The sequence below is a fragment of the Bufo gargarizans genome, chromosome 2 (assembly GCF_014858855.1).
Source record: "Bufo gargarizans isolate SCDJY-AF-19 chromosome 2, ASM1485885v1, whole genome shotgun sequence".
Classification (NCBI taxonomy): Eukaryota; Metazoa; Chordata; class Amphibia; order Anura; family Bufonidae; genus Bufo; species Bufo gargarizans.
The window spans coordinates 191,960,191-191,977,311 of record NC_058081.1 but is presented as its reverse complement, the minus strand read 5'-3'; the positions used below and the strand labels follow the sequence as shown (position 1 = coordinate 191,977,311).

The following is a 17,121-nucleotide window of genomic DNA, read 5'->3' as shown; positions in this document are numbered from 1 at the left end:
AAAATATGGTCGTGTGAATGAGCCCTAAACGTGATATACAGTATGTCTAGGAAGATTGTAGTATGTGAAAGGACCGTCTCCATAGACGGATGACTGGCCAAATGTGAATGTTTGCTCTTGATCATTGCACTGTGACAGAGTGACCACTGCTTCCATCATACTTATTTAGTACCCGGAAGAGCCAATAATGAATGAAGTTTACATCTTTAGCCAATACATGCCATTATCGGATGAAAGCTACTCAGTCCATTGAAGAGAACTCCAGAGAGTCCATAAAGGCTTACCTCAAACAAGTCCAGACCCTGTGCTTCGCTCCGAACGTAAGGTCTAATTATCCCGTCTTCATGGATAAAACGAGGAGGGCGAAGTGGAGAAACATCTTCTGTAGATTCCGCTACTCTGGAGATATGAAAAATAACGGTGTAAGCATTGGGGCTGAGAAGAATTTCACATATTAGTTCAATATATAATGCACACACTGAGATGAATTACATTAGGCCAATGAAGAATATCCCAGAAGTGATACAGGCTTATAGCACTCACTATAACAATATACATTAGGAAGAATATGGCATAAGTTTACATGTAGCTGAAAGAGGTCACATCATTGTATTGGCACTGAAGGGTAATGCTCTCCAGAGGTTAGAAATATGCACTTTTGTGTTAAAGGGCATCCATAGTCTTCTTGAGCTGTGCAAGTCCCTTACACGTTAGGAGTACTATACATGGTTCAAAACATTGACTAAATATCTACACTATAATTGAACAAGGCTTTAAGGGTTAAATACAATTTTACTTTTTATTATCTTTCTGACACACTGCACCACCTTAAAGGGGTTGTCTCACTTCAGCAAAAAAGCATTTATCATGTAGAGGAAGTTATTACAAGCCACTTGCTAATGTATTGTGATTGTCCATATTGCCTCCTTTGCTGGCTGGATTCATTTTTCCATCACATTATACACTGCTTGCTTCCATGGTTACAAACCAACCAGCAGTCCAGCAGTGGTGGTCGTGCTTGCACATTATAGTTAAAAGCACTAGCCTAGGTGCACTCTCACGGTCCCGGCCACCAAATAGGCTGGCACTTTTTCCTATAGTGTACAAACACAACCACCACTGATGGATTGCAAGGTGGTCGTAACCAAGGAACGAGCAGTGTATAATGTGATAATGTGATGGAAAAATTAATCCAGCCAGCAAAGGAAGCAAGATGGACAATAACAATACATTATTAAGTGTCTTCTATTAACTTCTTTTACATAACAAATTATATTTGCTGAAATGAGACAACCCCTTTAAGAGTCCCTCATGTGATCAGGAACATACACATGGGGAAGGGAAGATGCTTGTTTGGAAGTAGCTCATTCTCCATAAAACAGACATTGATTCAAATGGAATTTCTGAGACTAGAAGAAATGTTTCCCAGAAACAGCAGCACTTCTGCCCATGGGCTGTGCTGGGTATGCTAGTGAATGGGGTTGAACTGTGATCCATGGACAGACGTTGGACTATTTCAAGAAAACATTTTTTATAAACCTGGACACCTTTAGATCAAGATATTGACAGGTATGAAGAGAACAGTGGTATTAATCCTATATACTGTAAGAAATTGTACATAATACACTGTATTCTGATGACTATATACACACACACCATGCACCACTTCTTTGAACTCAGTGGATCTGAAATAATCATAACATACCCTTTTGCGCTGGATTTTCTAGAAGGAAAAAATGTAATTTCTAAAAACCAACTGGCTTTTATGCCATTTGCTATTTTTAACAGTAAAAGGGGGAATGGTTTTAGTTGCACTAAATGAAAATAACTTTCTGTATTTGGCGCTGTTCATTTGCCAGCACCATATTCTCCAGGTCGGCTTCTTGATGGTGGATAGGTCACAGATAATGCACAAAGTGGCTAAGTCTAGCTGAGAATGTAAGCGGAACGTAAGAGAATACACATCTTCACACCAGTAGCAATTCATTCAACTACACAAACCTAGAGTAAAACCTGCTCACCACATGCAATTCAGTGCATTTATTAAGAGATGGTTAAAACATACAAGATATTCTACCACGTTCCTTAAAATCATACTATACGGAAGCAACAATGGGGTAGATTTAATATCTAGACAGTGGAAGCTTGGAATAGACAGTCTAAAGATCTGCCAGATTTATCACAGTGGCTCAAGTTTTAATCTACACCCTCTTCCTGTTATGATACGTGCAAGTCCTTCTCAAAAGAGCCACAAAAAGAATCTAAAACACATAATAAATATGGGGAAAAGGATGCACACCATTTTTTTGGGCGCAAATCAAGCCAGAATTCTGGCACAGTTAGCTTAGTAGATCTCCCCCAACAAGGGCAGACTGGGAACTTACAGTGGCCCTGGAAAAAAAAAAAATACTAAAAATTGCTCCGTTGTGTAGTCGGGTCCAAATTGATGGAAGGCAGGGACAGCAATACCCTATTGTGGCACATTATACCACCCCATCAGAGCCAAATACCACAGTCCATCACAAAATACTGCCAGCAGCACAAAATAAATTCCCAGAAACTTCCTCTGGCCGGCCGTGAGAAGGGCTCAGGAGGCCCCCTGGGCATCGGCCCACCGGGAAATTTTGCTGTAAGGTCTATGGCCAACGTGCCCCTGTCCCCCACTATGTTTAGAATAATGACACTACTTACAGCACAGCACAGTCAAACTAGGTTTAGTCATTTCATACAAAGCTACAAGGGGATCTTGCCCATAAGAGCTCACAATCTAAAGGCGACAGCTAGAGACGAATTTCCGGCATCAGTCTATAAGTGCTTGTTATAGCTTGTAAAGAAAAAAATCTTTGTCTTTTAATGTTTTTTTTTTTTTTTTTTACAAAAGTGGAAGACAGCTCCAAAGAATACTAGAGTCCCAAAGAAGAAATGTAGCTCCAGAGGAATCGACCAGACAGGAAATAAGAAAGAGATGATAAGTAATAGGAGTAGACTGCACGGTCTAAAAAACAGCCAGAGATAATATTATATACAGAAAAGAACTGTGAAAGAAGTATCTGAATGTCAAAGTGAGGAGAAGCAGAGCTGCCCATGAGAGGATGCTTGCTTACTGAGAAATAAACCCAGCAGCATCCTTCTAAATGTAGTAATATTGACAAGCGTATGGAATTTGACAAGCGTCAAACGCGGCAGACTAAAAGTGATATGATCAATGGAGCAAGAGTCTTGCACCACTTTGTGCAAAATACGTTTTTTTTTTTTTTTACATTCACGGCATAATGCTGCATAAAAGTCCTTTTTGCTGCATATGTAAAGATTAGTCACGTGCATAAAGAGAACGAAGAAAAGGTACATAAATGTACACAAAATAAGTAAACAGAAATAGCCAAAAGAACTGTTGCATAGGCCTTGCAGAGCCATTCATAGGAGCCAGATAGGTGTGGTAGTTGTCAAGGTGCAGCAATGAGTGAACCAATAAGACATTGTATGGGAGAAAAAAGAAAAACAGAAGTGTTATCAAAATGAGAAGACCTCCCCAGTGACAATAACTGGAAATCATTCGACTTCTCATAGTATTCAGTGATGGCTAAATAGCCATCACTGAAGACCTCAGTTGCACTATATCAATACAAGTCTGCCCCCTAGTGGCCTGTAATGATATATACAGTACAGACCAAAAGTTTGGACACACCTTCTCAGTCAAAGAGTTTTCTTTATTTTCATGACTATGAAAATTGTAGATTCACACTGAAGGCATCAAAACTATGAATGAACACATGTGGAATTATACACATAACAAAAAAGTGTGAAACAACTGAAAATATGTCATATTCTAGGTTCTTCAAAGTAGCCACCTTTTGCTTTGATTACTGCTTTGCACACTCTTGAAGCTCATCAAGAGAATGCCAAGAGGTAGTCACCTGAAATGGTTTTCACTTCACAGGTGTGCCCTGTCAGGTTTAATAAGTGGGATTTCTTGACTTCTAAATGGGGTTGGGACCATCAGTTGCCTTGTTGAGAAGTCAGGTGGATACACAGCTGATAGTCCTACTGAATAGACTGTTAGAATTTGTATTATGGCAAGAAAAAAGCAGCCAAGTAAAGAAAAACGAGTGGCCATCATTACTTTAAGAAATGAAGGTCATTCAGTCCGAAAAATTGGGAAAACTTTGAAAAAGTGTCCCCAAGTGCAGTCACAAAAACCATCAAGCGCTACAAAGAAACTGGCTCACATGCGGACAGCCCCAGGAAAGGAAGATCAAGAGTCACCTCTGCTGCGGAGGATAAGTTCATCCGAGTCACCAGCCTCAGAAATCGCAGGTTAACAGCAGCTCAGATTAGAGACCAGGTCAATGCCACACAGAGTTCTAGCAGCAGACATATCTCTAGAACAACTGTTAAGAGGAGACAGTGTGAATCAGGTCTTCATGGTAGAATATCTGCTAGGAAACCACTGCTAAGGACAGGCAACAAGCAGAAGAGACTTGTTTGGGCTAAAGAACACAAGGACTGGACATTAAACCAGTGGAAATCTGTGCTTTGGTCTGATGAGTCCAAATTTGAGATCTTTGGTTCCAACCACCGTGTCTTTGTGCGACGCAGAAAAGGTGGTGAACGGATGGACTCTACATGCCTGGTTCCCACCGTGAAGCATGGAGGAGGAGGTGTGATGGTGTGGGGGTGCATTGCTGTGACACTGTTGGGGATTTATTCAAAATTGAAGGCATACTGAACCAGCATGGCTACCACAGCATCTTGCAGCGGCATGCTATTCCATCCGGTTTGCGTTTAGTTGGACCATCATTTATTTTTCAACAGGACAATAACCCCAAACACACCTCCAGGCTGTGTAAGGGCTATTTGACTATGAAGGAGAGTGATGGGGTGCTGCGCCAGATGACCTGGCCTCTACAGTCACCAGACCTGAACCCAATCAAGATGGTTTGGGGTGAGCTGGACCGCAGAGTGAAAGCAAAAGGGCCAACAAGTGCTAAGCATCTCTGGGAACTCCTTCAAGACTGTTGGAAGACCATTTCAGGTGACTACCTCTTGAAGCTCATCAAGAGAATGCCAAGAGTGTGCAAAGCAGTAATCAAAGCAAAAGGTGGCTACTTTGAAGAACCTAGAATATTACATATTTTCAGTTGTTTCACACTTTTTTGTTATGTATATAATTCCACATGTGTTAATTCATAGTTTTGATGCCTTCAGTGTGAATCTACAATTTTCATAGTCATGAAAATAAAGAAAACTCTTTGAATGAGAAGGTGTGTCCAAACTTTTGGTTTGTACTGTACATCTAATTGACTATGAAGCCTGCTTGAGCCTCTGGTCAATTAGCTCAACAGGTCCCCCGATCTCAGCCGGGAAACGCTGTTACCGGACCGGAAGTGCGCAGATGCCGTAGTCACATTTGACCACGGCATATGAAAGGTAAGATGTATGCGATCAGCCTTATGGCTGATGGCATACATATTCCGCGGGTCTCTACTATTTATAATAGCAGAAACCAAGCGGCTAAGGTGCCCGCTGCATGCGAGAGCGGGCGCCATGTTTAGGGATCGGACCCATGACATACAGCTACGTCATTGGTCCTTAAAGGGTTAATATAAATGAGTTACATTGGGTTGTTGACCCAACAGTCCTAAAAACTTTTATCAAAAGAATCATGAACGCCACTATTAATTTCAAATTGCAAAAAATATATAAAATGAGATCCTGTTCTTCTTTGGTTTAAATGGCTGTACCAAGGCATGCAGTGTTGTGTTTCTTCTCTCTAGCACCTAAATATGAAACTATATGACATCACAGGTATATTCAGTTCCAAGGGAGACGTTCATGAAAATAAAAATGGGCATTCTTCTTTAAGGACTTCACTTTGTAAAGGTCTGCGAAGGATGTGTGAATTTAAAGGGACACTGACAGGCCCAAAAAGCATATTTAGGTATATATATGACAGTACGGGTCATATAAAGTGTATTAGAATCATCTAAGTATCCCCCCTGTCCACCTTAAAAATACAGTAAAAAGAAGTTTTATAACCTGCTTTCATCGTGTTCAATCTGCCCAGCCAGCCTCGCCACAACTGCCGTTTGAAGCGCCGCCCAGCTAATCAATATTCACTTTCCTGGGCGGCTACTCTGAAGTGCTGCTGTGCTCGGCGCATGAGCATTAAGCAGAGGCTGCATCGGCCTCTGGGAATCAGACTGTGCGCAGGCGCGATGCGATCCCGGCCAGTGAGGGTGCCGGGCGCATGCGCTGAAGATGGCCGGAGACACTAGTAGCCACCCAGCGAAGTGAATATTGATTAGCTGGGCGGCGCTTCAAACGGCAGTTGTGGCGAGGCTGGCTGGGCGCAAGTTGAGATGAAACACCGCCCCTTGGGCAGATTGAACACGATGAAAGCAGGTTATATAACTTCTTTTTACTGTATTTATAAGGTGGACAGGGGGGATACTTAGATTCTAATACACTTTATATGACCTGTACTGTCATATATATACCTAAATATGCTTTTTGGGCCTGTCAGTGTCCCTTTAAGTGCAACTGTAAGTATATAGTATTGCCATAAGTGTTAATCAGGTGTCGTTAGGGAGCCCCAGCCCACAGCCAGTATTACAAATGTTGCATGGTCTAGGGGCATAGGGTCTGTGAGTGACTGCATAGAAGACTAGAGAACAAAACTAGATTGTGCACCCCAAGGAGACCCCCTCTGGGAATCAATAGAGTCTGAACTTTCTTTGTATCCTCCCCATACTGGAGTGGTTGGGGCCTGTTTCATTAATAAATATCACAGCAAACTGCATCATTGCTTGCCTGTGTGTATTATATTGCCAATATTCATCTAGCCTTTATTATTATTTTAGTATTGTTTAGTTTTCTCTCTATGGCACCAAGACACATTTTTGTTCTCTTTTCATGAAGTCAGTGATTCTGCAGCACTAATGTTACTATGATCAATTTCAGCGATGTATATATATGGGAGATTTATCAAGAAAATGAATACTGGTCTTGTTATTCACGGAGCTTTGAAAAATGAAAGGTGGAATCTGAATGGTTTCTATGGGCATTCAACAATCTGTCCAATATAACGTAGACTGAAATATCGTTCTGAGAGGTTCTTAACAATAAACCGCCACAATAGTCTATATTCTTTGCAGGGTCAGTTGCTGTTAATATCTTGGGAAAGTGTAATGCACAAAATGAACATAGGAATGGACGATCAGACAGCATAGATAAGCATGCCAAGCAATTCTTATTAAAGGGCAGAACTGATGCAAAATTGCAAATGACTTGATTCTGAGCATTTATGGCAAGAGTTATGGGATATTTATGAAGTGGTTTCATTTTCATGCTATTCACGAGCAGAAAGAATTAAAAATACTTATTTTATGCATTGTATACTACTGGAGTATTGGAATTTGCTGTAAAATCAGCGATGCGCGTGCTTCTGCACAGAATCCACTTCCTTGGAACATTCGTACCTCTGTATTCCCTGGAAGGTGCTGCTTGCCATGTCAATAATTCCACCTGTAGGCCTTGCCACAACACCTACAAGTCCTTTTCCTATTCCTTTGAAGAACCCAGCAGCTCCCTCTTTCTTGGCTCCTGTGAAGAATAATACTGAAAGTTATTTTCTAGCATCAATACTGTATAGATTCCAGCTATAAAAACAGTTGACGATGAAGCCTGCATTCCTTCTTGAGAGGAAGTCACAAATCAATCAATGGATTAAGATGAATAATCACCAAATTACTTCTTGTGAAAACATTCCTTCTGTGCACTGGGTATATAGCAAACATTCCTGAAGTCTATAAGGAATTACAGCAAGTAAATGATGGCTAATGTAAGCTGTTCAGTATACAAGTCTTCTCTTCTCACAGCATGTCAAGTTTTCACCATGATCTGCAATGCCTTAATGATGCCATTTATTCTTATCTAAATCTATATGAAAAAAAAAAAAGTATCTGGTGCTTACCTTCCACTGGCTTTGTAATTATTCCAGTCACTCCTCCCACTACACCCTAAAAGAGAGACCGAGATTTCATTGCATGTAGCACCACCTTACAATGATACAGAAGCTCCCACTTCGGGCTATAGTATCTCAGCCTAGATCCATTTATAACTAGGATGCATCATATATATCCTTAGCTCCTGAAGTCCTTCCTTGCCAGGATAGATATGTCCTTAGCAAGAAATGGATTAAGAGATATTCCCTCTCACTAGGATTTGCAATTACTTAACGATCATGGGGGTCTGACCATTGGGGCCCTTACTGATCCTGATAATGAAAATACCTGCATATGCTCTGGCCTCTTACTGTGCAAGGGGAACTGCAGCACGGCTCCTATTAGGAGAATGGGGTCAACTGCAGCGCCATGCTCAGTGGACTGGCCAACAGCATAGCTGTGCTGGGAAAGACCGTGAAGGGGCTGCAGCCCTGAATCAACTCCTTTATTTTCATGATCGGTCTCAGAGTTTGGAACCCCATTTTCATAAAGTGATGGAATATCCAAACAATATGCCATGAGATGGGAATACCCAATAAAAAACTAGTATTAACTAGCTGGGTTTTCAGTTGTAAAGTTAAACGGGTTATCCAAGACTAAACCTTAACAGACCTCTTCAGAGTGGCTGGACCCATGGTGGGGTTCATACTTACCTGTACCCATCCGCTTGATTCTGGCTGCATTGTTCCATGGCTACCTTCACAGGTTCCGGGTCTTTGGGATTCTGGTTGACAGGGGCCATGAGACCATTGCAGCCAATCACTGGTGATTGTCAACAGGAAGTTAATTCCTAGAGAGCAGAGACCTGCCGAGGTGGCTGTGGAGCAATGCCGCCAGAATCCAGCGGTGGGGACCTGGTAAGTTTGAATCCAAGCGTGGGTCCAGCTACTCTGAAGTTTAGTCTTGATTAACCACTTTAACCCAAGAAAGGTTGGCTGCAACTTTTACACAAATATTTTCGGCATGTGATGGTGCACTTGCTATTTTCATGTACATTCTCAGCAAGCTTTTCTAAATTAAATTTAAGAACATACCGTACTTTTTGCGACCATGCATTCAGAGTCAAATATTTTTAGCTTAGGAACTAAAGATATGTTATGATACCTTATGGCTGAAAAAAAAAGTAGAGAAGGAAACGAACAAAGTAACAGCTAAGGGTACTTTCACACTAACGTTATTCTTTTCCAGTATTGAGTTCCGTCCTGGGGGCTCAATACAGTTTTATCCTAATGCATTCTGAATAGAAAGCATTCCGTTCAGTATGGATCAGGATGTCCTCCCTCTTACGGTATTTGGCTGGAGAAAATACCGCAGCATGCTGCGGTATTTTGTCCGGCCAAAATTCCGTAACACTTGCATTAATTTCCATTGAAATGTATTAATGCCGTACCATGTGTTCGAGAAAACCGGATCCGGTTTCCTGGATGAATACCGGATCTGTTTTTCCGGATGACACCGGAGAGACGGATCCGGAATGTCAATGCAACGGAACTGCCTGCCGGATCCTCACAACACAAGTGTGAAAGTACCCTAAATTGTTTCATGAAGTAATAGTCTGGTAAGGTCATGTGTGGGTGTGCAGGAGTGGGTTTCAATCACCATCAACATAGCAAACTATTTAGTTCTGCAAGTGGAACATTACTGGTACAAGCAAGTTAACTTCCGAAATGAAATGCAGAATACACAATAAAGTAAAATTACAACATATAAAAACTGAAAATTATGCTATTTGTCTACAATGAGTGGACATATAGCCGGCATGAGAGTTTTTTCATTCGATTTTCACATCAAATTGTAACATACGCTCATACAATGAAACAGCATGAGGCAGGAACAAATTAGGAGAAAGTCGCAATTGTTACTCAGAGGCCCATGCGACGTTATGGGCGTTGTGTATGTAATAAGAGCGAAGTAACATATAGCTCGCAACATCAGTAACACAGCTTGCGCAAAAGCCGACATATATATATTAGAAGTGGAAAATACAATAAGGAAAAACATAACATATAGCTTGGATGAAGTGGCGAGATGGAATGTGCCAGGACCGAAGTCATAGAGATGATATCGGTCTCAATCTCGAATTTGCAGTGATTGTTGTGGGTAAGTGTGAACACTACTCATCCCTATGTGGACAAGCATGGTAGAATCTCTGCAGTCTGTGCGAAGGTCTTCCAAGGAGCTCGGATAAGCTTATATTTATTGTGTGGAAATCTTGCGAGTGAGCATAGTTCCTCCAGTCTTGCAACCTGTCCTATTTTATGTATCCAATGGGATATGGGGGGTGCAGTTTGTTTCTAGTAAAGTGGGGCCATAGGGGTTTGTTATAGGTTGTCGCAGGTGGTGGTGTGAGGTTATAACTGTGGAAGTCGGGGGGGGGGGGGGCTGCTGGACAAAGTCTAGAGATGACCTCCCGCACCCCAGTCCAGAAATGCCTGAGTACTGGGCATTCCCACTAAACATGGAGGTATGGGCCAGCGTCTACCCTACATCTCCAGCAAGTGGCCGGTATAGTAGGGCCAATGCTGTTCAAGACCAGGGGTCTTATAGCACCTACTAACCAGTTTATAGGTGGTCTGTTGCAAAATAATGCAGCTCGAGGGTCCCATGGAGAATTTATAGATCTGCCTAATTTCAGAGTCTGAAAAGGTGACGGAGAGCTCCTTTTCCCATGCTGATATACACTGCCTGTCCAAAAAAAAAGTCGCCACCGGGATTTAACTAAGCAAATAGTTATGAGCCTCCTATTGGATAATTACTGCATGGGCGATTATCTTTCAGCTGGCAATAAGTTATTTAACCCCAACTGGTGCAATGAGTTGCTTCTCATTCCTTAAACAACCATGTCGAAAGACACATCTCAGGGTCGTGAAAAAGATGTGCATCTGTTTGAGAAGGGTCAAATCATTGGCATGCATCAAACTGAGAAAACATCTAAGGAAATTGCAGAAACTACTAAAATTGGGTTAAGAACTGTCCAACGCATTATTAAAAACTGGAAGGATAGTGGGGACCCATCGTATTAGAGGAAGAAATGTGGCAAAAAAAAATAATCCTGAATGATTGTAATCGGCAATCACTTAAACGTTTGGTGAAATCAAATCGAAGAACAACAACAGTAGAACTCAGGGCTATGTTTAATAGTGAAAGTAAGAGCATTTCCACACACACAATGCGAAGGGAACTCAAGGATTGGGACTGAACAGCTGTGTAGCCGTAAGAAAACCACTAATCAGTGAGGCAAACCAGAAAAAAAGGCTTCACTTTGCTAGGGAGCATAAAGATTGGACTCTGGAGCAATGGAAGAAGGTCATGTGGTCTGATGAGTCCAGATTTACCCTGTTCCAGAGTGATGGGTGCATCAGGGTAAGGCTACTTTCACACTCGTGTTTAGTGCGGATCCGTCATGGATCTGCACAGATAGATCCGTTCAGATAATACAACCGTCTGCATTCGTTCAGAACGGATCCGTTTGTATTATCTTTATCATAGCCAAGACGGATCCGTCTTGAACACCATTGAAAGTCCATGGAGGACGGATCAGTTTTCTATTGTGTTAGATTGTGTCATAGAAAACGGATCCGTCCCCATTGACTTACATTGCGTGTCAGAACAGATCCATTTGGCTCAGTTTCATCAGACGGACAGCAAAACGCTGCAAGCAGCGTTTTGGTGTCTGCCTCCAAAGCGGAATGGAGACAGAACGGAGGCAAACTGATACATTCTGAGCGGATGCTTTTCCATTCAGAATTCATTAGAGCAAAACTGATCCGTTTTGGATCGCTTGTGAGAGCCATGAACGGATCTCACAAACGAAAAGCCAAAATGCCAGTGTGAAAGTAGCCTAAGAAGAGAGGCAAATGAAGTGATGCACCCATCATGCCTAGTGCCTACTGTACAAGCCTGTGGGGGCAGTGCTATGATCTGGGGTTGCTGCAGTTGGTCAGGTCTAGGTTCAGCCATAGTATGTGCTCCAAGAGTGAGGTCAGCTGACTACCTGAACCTACTGAATGACCAGGTTATTCCATCAATGGATTTGTTCTTCCCTGACGGCACAGGCATATTCCAAGATGACAATACCAGGATTCATCGAGCTCGAATTGTGAAAGAGTGGTTCAGGGAGCATGAGACATCATTTTCACACATGGATTGTCCACCACAGAGTCCAGACCTTAACCCCATTGAGAATCTTTGGGATGTCCTGGAGAAGGCTTTGCGCAGCAGTCAGACTCCATCATCAATGCAAGATCTTGGTGAAAAATTAATTCAACACTGGATGGAAATAAATCTTGTGACATTGCGACGTTTGTGATGGGATGAACCCCAGACATATTTCAGAAATAGCCTTACAAAGCTTAAGAAAAAAGGAGGGGGGGGGGGGGGATGGATAAGCAGAGTCTGCATCATGTATAAGGAAATATTTTGGGATTATTATAGGCACTGAGCTGATGCCTACAAGTCTTTCTACATTTAGCCTGCACTGAAACTGCGGGAAAAATAGGTTTTAGTTTTAACTAGCTAACACATAATTTTCCCTTTTTTATGTATAAATTTTCATATATTTTCTGCCTTCCTAGTAAAAATATAAACGGCAGTTTTCTGCTATTCAGAAGCCCCCTTGTCCCCCCCCCCCCCCCCCCCAAAATAAAAAACTTTGTTTAGGTTACATCAAACAATGTAAATTGCATATAATATAAAAACCACGGATGGGACCCTAACATGTCCGTTCTACTTTTTAGAGATTTTTATGAGCAAGCATGCTGATGACTCATTCACTAGAATAGAGCTGCCATGTAAAAATAGCTTCTTGCTCCAGTGGACTCAGTCTGTACAATGCATAACATAGTCGGCCATTACTTTCAATGAGCCAGCATGTATTGCTATGTTATCCCTCTAGCAAAATGTATGGTCAGACATGTCTTCCGCCAGCAGTTGTTAGAGACGTGAATCTGCAGCAATCAGCTGATTGCTGGGCCAGCTTCTATTTAATATTTCTACAATGCTTACCCGTAAAAATCCTTTGCCTCCCTTGGCCAGGCTGTCTCCAAAATCCTTTGGCTGTCTGCCCATTTCTTCTCGCCTCTTTTGCTGATATTCTTTATCCATGGTGATGGCAGCCAGTCCCTTGCCCACTGACCCAGTGATGCGTGAAACAACTCCAGCGGCTCCTCCTGTGTGCAGAGATTGGGGTTTATTTGATGAAGTGGACTACACGAAAGAATCCGCTAGAAATCTTTTTGTACATGTTCCAACAGAAAAGAAAACCCAAACAAAATCCATTATTCCAAAATAAATGCCTGCTTATTCCATTGAAGAGGTAGTGCAAAGCATAACTCACCTACTGTATGCCCAAGGAGGCTCTTCACACCAATCACCAAGCCCTCTGCAAACTCCTCAGGACCTTGCACTGCGCCCTGCAGAATATACAATTTAGCTTTAAAGCTGAGGAGGCTTGAATAGGGTTAATCAGAATGAATTTCCAATATTTCAAGCTAAACCACATTGTATTATTGAACTATTGCAAGAGTTACATAATCCAGTGTATTTCTTATCTACAAATACAAAAAAAATACTATTTTAAAGAGCCTACTTGGAAGGGTTCATAGAAGAAAGCCTCCACTCCTTCTGATAGTCCTCTTATTAGCCCAAAGGGGTTTCCCAAGACATCGAGGCCTAAGACAAGGACATAAAGCTGCTTTAAGAACTGCAAGAAAAAAAAAAATTCTGTATCAGTGGATGAGAATACGTGACCAACTGCAAACCTAAAAAAGTTTTCCATTCTATTTACGGTAATGTAAATTAAAATGAGACTGTTCTGATGTACCGTATGTTGTTGTGTCTCACCTGCTCGCTGTAGTGTCGGACAACAAGTTTCATAAGCTGATCCCGCTTGTAGAACTTGTACCTTACTTCAAAGCAAGCCAGCCTGCCGTCAAGAACAAAACAAGACATTTGAAGCATACTGTATATTAATATCTTACATCCAGAATAACTAAAGGCTACAGTGCATTTCAGATTTGGCATAGCACACTGCTGGGGTGCAATTCACAGGATACAGAAATGTTATACTATTTTTCTATAGTAAGTCATTAAAGTAAATTTGATAGCAGGTAAAAGACCTATACCTGTGGCTGTAGGTACTGCAGTATTGAGCGGAAAAAAGATATTCATAACTCATTATTTGATTAAATCCTAAAATTGAAAAAATTAATTTGAAAGGGCTTGTGTACATGAGTATCTTTGAGTTAAGGAAAGATTGCAGCATGTTCTATATTGTGCGTTTTTCATGCAGCTCTGTCTCCATTCAAGTGAATGTGGTTTACGTGAAAAACCGAAGGCATTTGGAACAAGTGTTATTCTTCAAATTTTCTTCCCGCACGGGAAAAACACAAGCAATCCGGTGTTCTGTCAGAAAACCTTACCTTCGTCAGATTCCCTTACCCCAGGTGACTTCCGGGGGTGTGTGCCTCCGTGCAAGCGCAGTACCAGGGCATGGGTAAGGTAAAGTTACAGTGAGCGTTGACTCATGGACGCATGCACGGACACCGCGCGTGCGCTCTCAGGGGTAAGGAGATCTGACGGTCTTTTGTCTTGTTAAATCTCCTTAACCTCACACTTCGCATGTGCGGATTGTAAAATTTCCTTACCCTCACTACACAGCGCGCTTCAGATTCATTGCTGGCTGGCTTTGATCAGGATCAGTGTCTGTGCGTGCGTCCATGAGTCAACGCTCACTGTAATTTTACCTTACCCATGCCCTGGTACTGCGCTTGCGCAGAGGCGCACACCCCCTGGAAGTCACATGGGGTAAGGGAATCTGACGAGGTAAAGTTTTCTGACAGAACACCGGATACAAATCCAGATGGAAAAATGCACACATTGAATGCAATTGCAGAAAAAACTGATTCAACGTGCGTGTAGTGTTTTTTTCTGGTCGAATCCTGCTACATTTGCTGGGTAGCAGCCGAATCACCGATGGGCCCCATCAGTGAATGGGGCCAGCGGCCACTTAAGTAACATTCGGCAATGCCAGATCCAGAGAGCTCCAGCAGGCTGTTCTCTACCAGAGCTAATAAATGGAAGTGCAAAAACAGCCTAGATTGATTGCTATAAGCAACTTCTACAGGTGAAGTTGGAAGAAGTGGCACTTCCTGGATGTAATATCAGTTTTTAAGTCCTGCTAAAATATTTAATTTTTAGCATCAAGATTCACATTTAAATAGTGAATAAAACAGAATTTTCCCCTCTAAAACAGAACAGATGTGAGTTAGGCCACACAAAGTGGCAGCAGTTTGGTTAAACACGGCTCCGACATGAGAATTTACTGCAAATGAGAACTGTTTTCAAACTGACTGTTAATGTGCGTATGATTTTGCAGGTAAACAGTAGTTTTACCCTCAAACATGTGGCCATTAAAGGGGTTTTCCCATCTCAGACAATGGGGGCATATGGCTAGGATATGCCCCCATTGTCTGATGCGGGTCCCTACACTGAGAACGAAGGCCTGAACGTTGTGGAGGGCGCACTGCACATGCGCAGCTGCCCTCCATTCATTCCTATGGGGTCGCCGAAAATACAGTGGGATGCGAAAGTTTGGGCAACCTTGTTAATCGTCATGATTTTCCTGTATAAATCGTTGGTTGTTACGATAAAAAATAGTTAAATATATCATATAGGAGACACACACAGTGATATTTGAGAAGTGAAATGAAGTTTATTGGATTTACAGAAAGTGTGCTATAATTGTTTAAACAAAATTAGGCAGGTGCATAAATTTGGGCACTGTTGTCATTTTATTGATTCCCAAAGCTTTAGAGCTAATTATTGGAACTCAAATTGGCTTGGTAAGCTCAGTGACCCCTGACCTACATACACAGGTGAATCCAATTATGAGAAGGAGTATTTAAGGGGGTCAAAGTTTCCCTCCTCTTTTACTTTTCTCTGAAGAGTAGCAACATGGGGGTCTCAAAACAACTCTCAAATGACCTGAAGACAAAGATTGTTCACCATCATGGTTTAGGGGAAGGATACAGAAAGCTGTCTCAGAGATTTCAGCTGTCTGCTTCCACAGCTAGGAACATATTGAGGAAATGGAAGACCACAGGCTCAGTTCAAGTTAAGGCTCGAAGTGGCAGACCAAGAAAAATCTCAGATAGACAGAAGCGACGAATGGTGAGAACAGTCAGTCAACCTACAGACCAGCACCAAAGACCTACAGCATCATCTTGCTGCAGATGGAGTCACTGTGCATCGTTCAACCATTCGGCGCACTTTACACAAGTAGATGCTGTATGCGAGAGTGATGCAGAGGAAGCCTTTTCTCCGCCCACAGCACAAAAAGTGCTGCTTGAGGTGGGCTAAAGGACATTTGGACAAGCCAGCTTCATTTTGGAATAAGGTGCTGTGGACTGATGAAACTAAAATTTAGTTATTTGGCCATAACAAGGGGTATTATGCATGGAGGAAAAAGAACACAGCATTTCAAGAAAAACACCTGCTACCTACACAGTAAAATATGGTGGTGGTTCCATCATGCTGTGGGGCTGTGTGGCCAGTGCAGGGACTGGGAATCTTGTCAAAGTTGAGGGACGCATTGATTCCACTCAGTATCAGCAGATTCTGGAGACCAATGTCCAGGAATCAGTGACAAAGCTGAAGCTGCGCCGGGGCTGGATCTTTCAACAAGACAACGACCCTAAACACTGCTCAAAATCCACTAAGGCATTTATGCAGAGGAACAAGTACAACGTTCTGGAATGGCCATCTCCGTCCCCAGACCTGAATATAAATCTGTGGTGTGACTTAAAGAGAGCTGTCCATGCTCGGAAGCCATCAAACCTGAATGAACTAAAGATGTTTTGTAAAGAGGAATGGTCCAAAATACCTTCAACCAGAATCCAGACTCTCATTGGAACCTACAGGAAGCGTTTAGAGGCTGTAATTTCTGCAAAAGGAGGATCTACTAAATATTGATTTCATTTATTTTTTGTGGTGCCCAAATTTAAGCACCTGCCTAATTTTGTTTAAACAATTATAGCACACTTTCTGTAAATCCAATAAACTTCATTTTACTTCTCAAATATCACTGTGTGTGTCTCCTATATGATATATTTAACTGACA

At 42.0% G+C, this 17,121-nt stretch overlaps 1 protein-coding gene across 2 annotated transcripts in view; it reads right to left on the bottom strand.

Annotated features, from left to right (window-relative positions):
• Positions 1–17,121, bottom strand: part of VPS13C (vacuolar protein sorting 13 homolog C) — a 355,707-nt gene that overhangs the window by 28,150 nt on the left and 310,436 nt on the right. For both annotated transcript variants that reach the window (XM_044279821.1, XM_044279822.1), the window contains exons 73-79: positions 13,845–13,926; positions 13,591–13,704; positions 13,339–13,414; positions 13,008–13,171; positions 7,973–8,018; positions 7,479–7,602; positions 285–399 (exon numbers count right to left, since the gene is read on the bottom strand). In XM_044279821.1, coding sequence (XP_044135756.1) covers positions 285–399; positions 7,479–7,602; positions 7,973–8,018; positions 13,008–13,171; positions 13,339–13,414; positions 13,591–13,704; positions 13,845–13,926 — 721 coding nt within the window. The remainder of the gene's footprint in view (positions 1–284; positions 400–7,478; positions 7,603–7,972; positions 8,019–13,007; positions 13,172–13,338; positions 13,415–13,590; positions 13,705–13,844; positions 13,927–17,121) is intronic.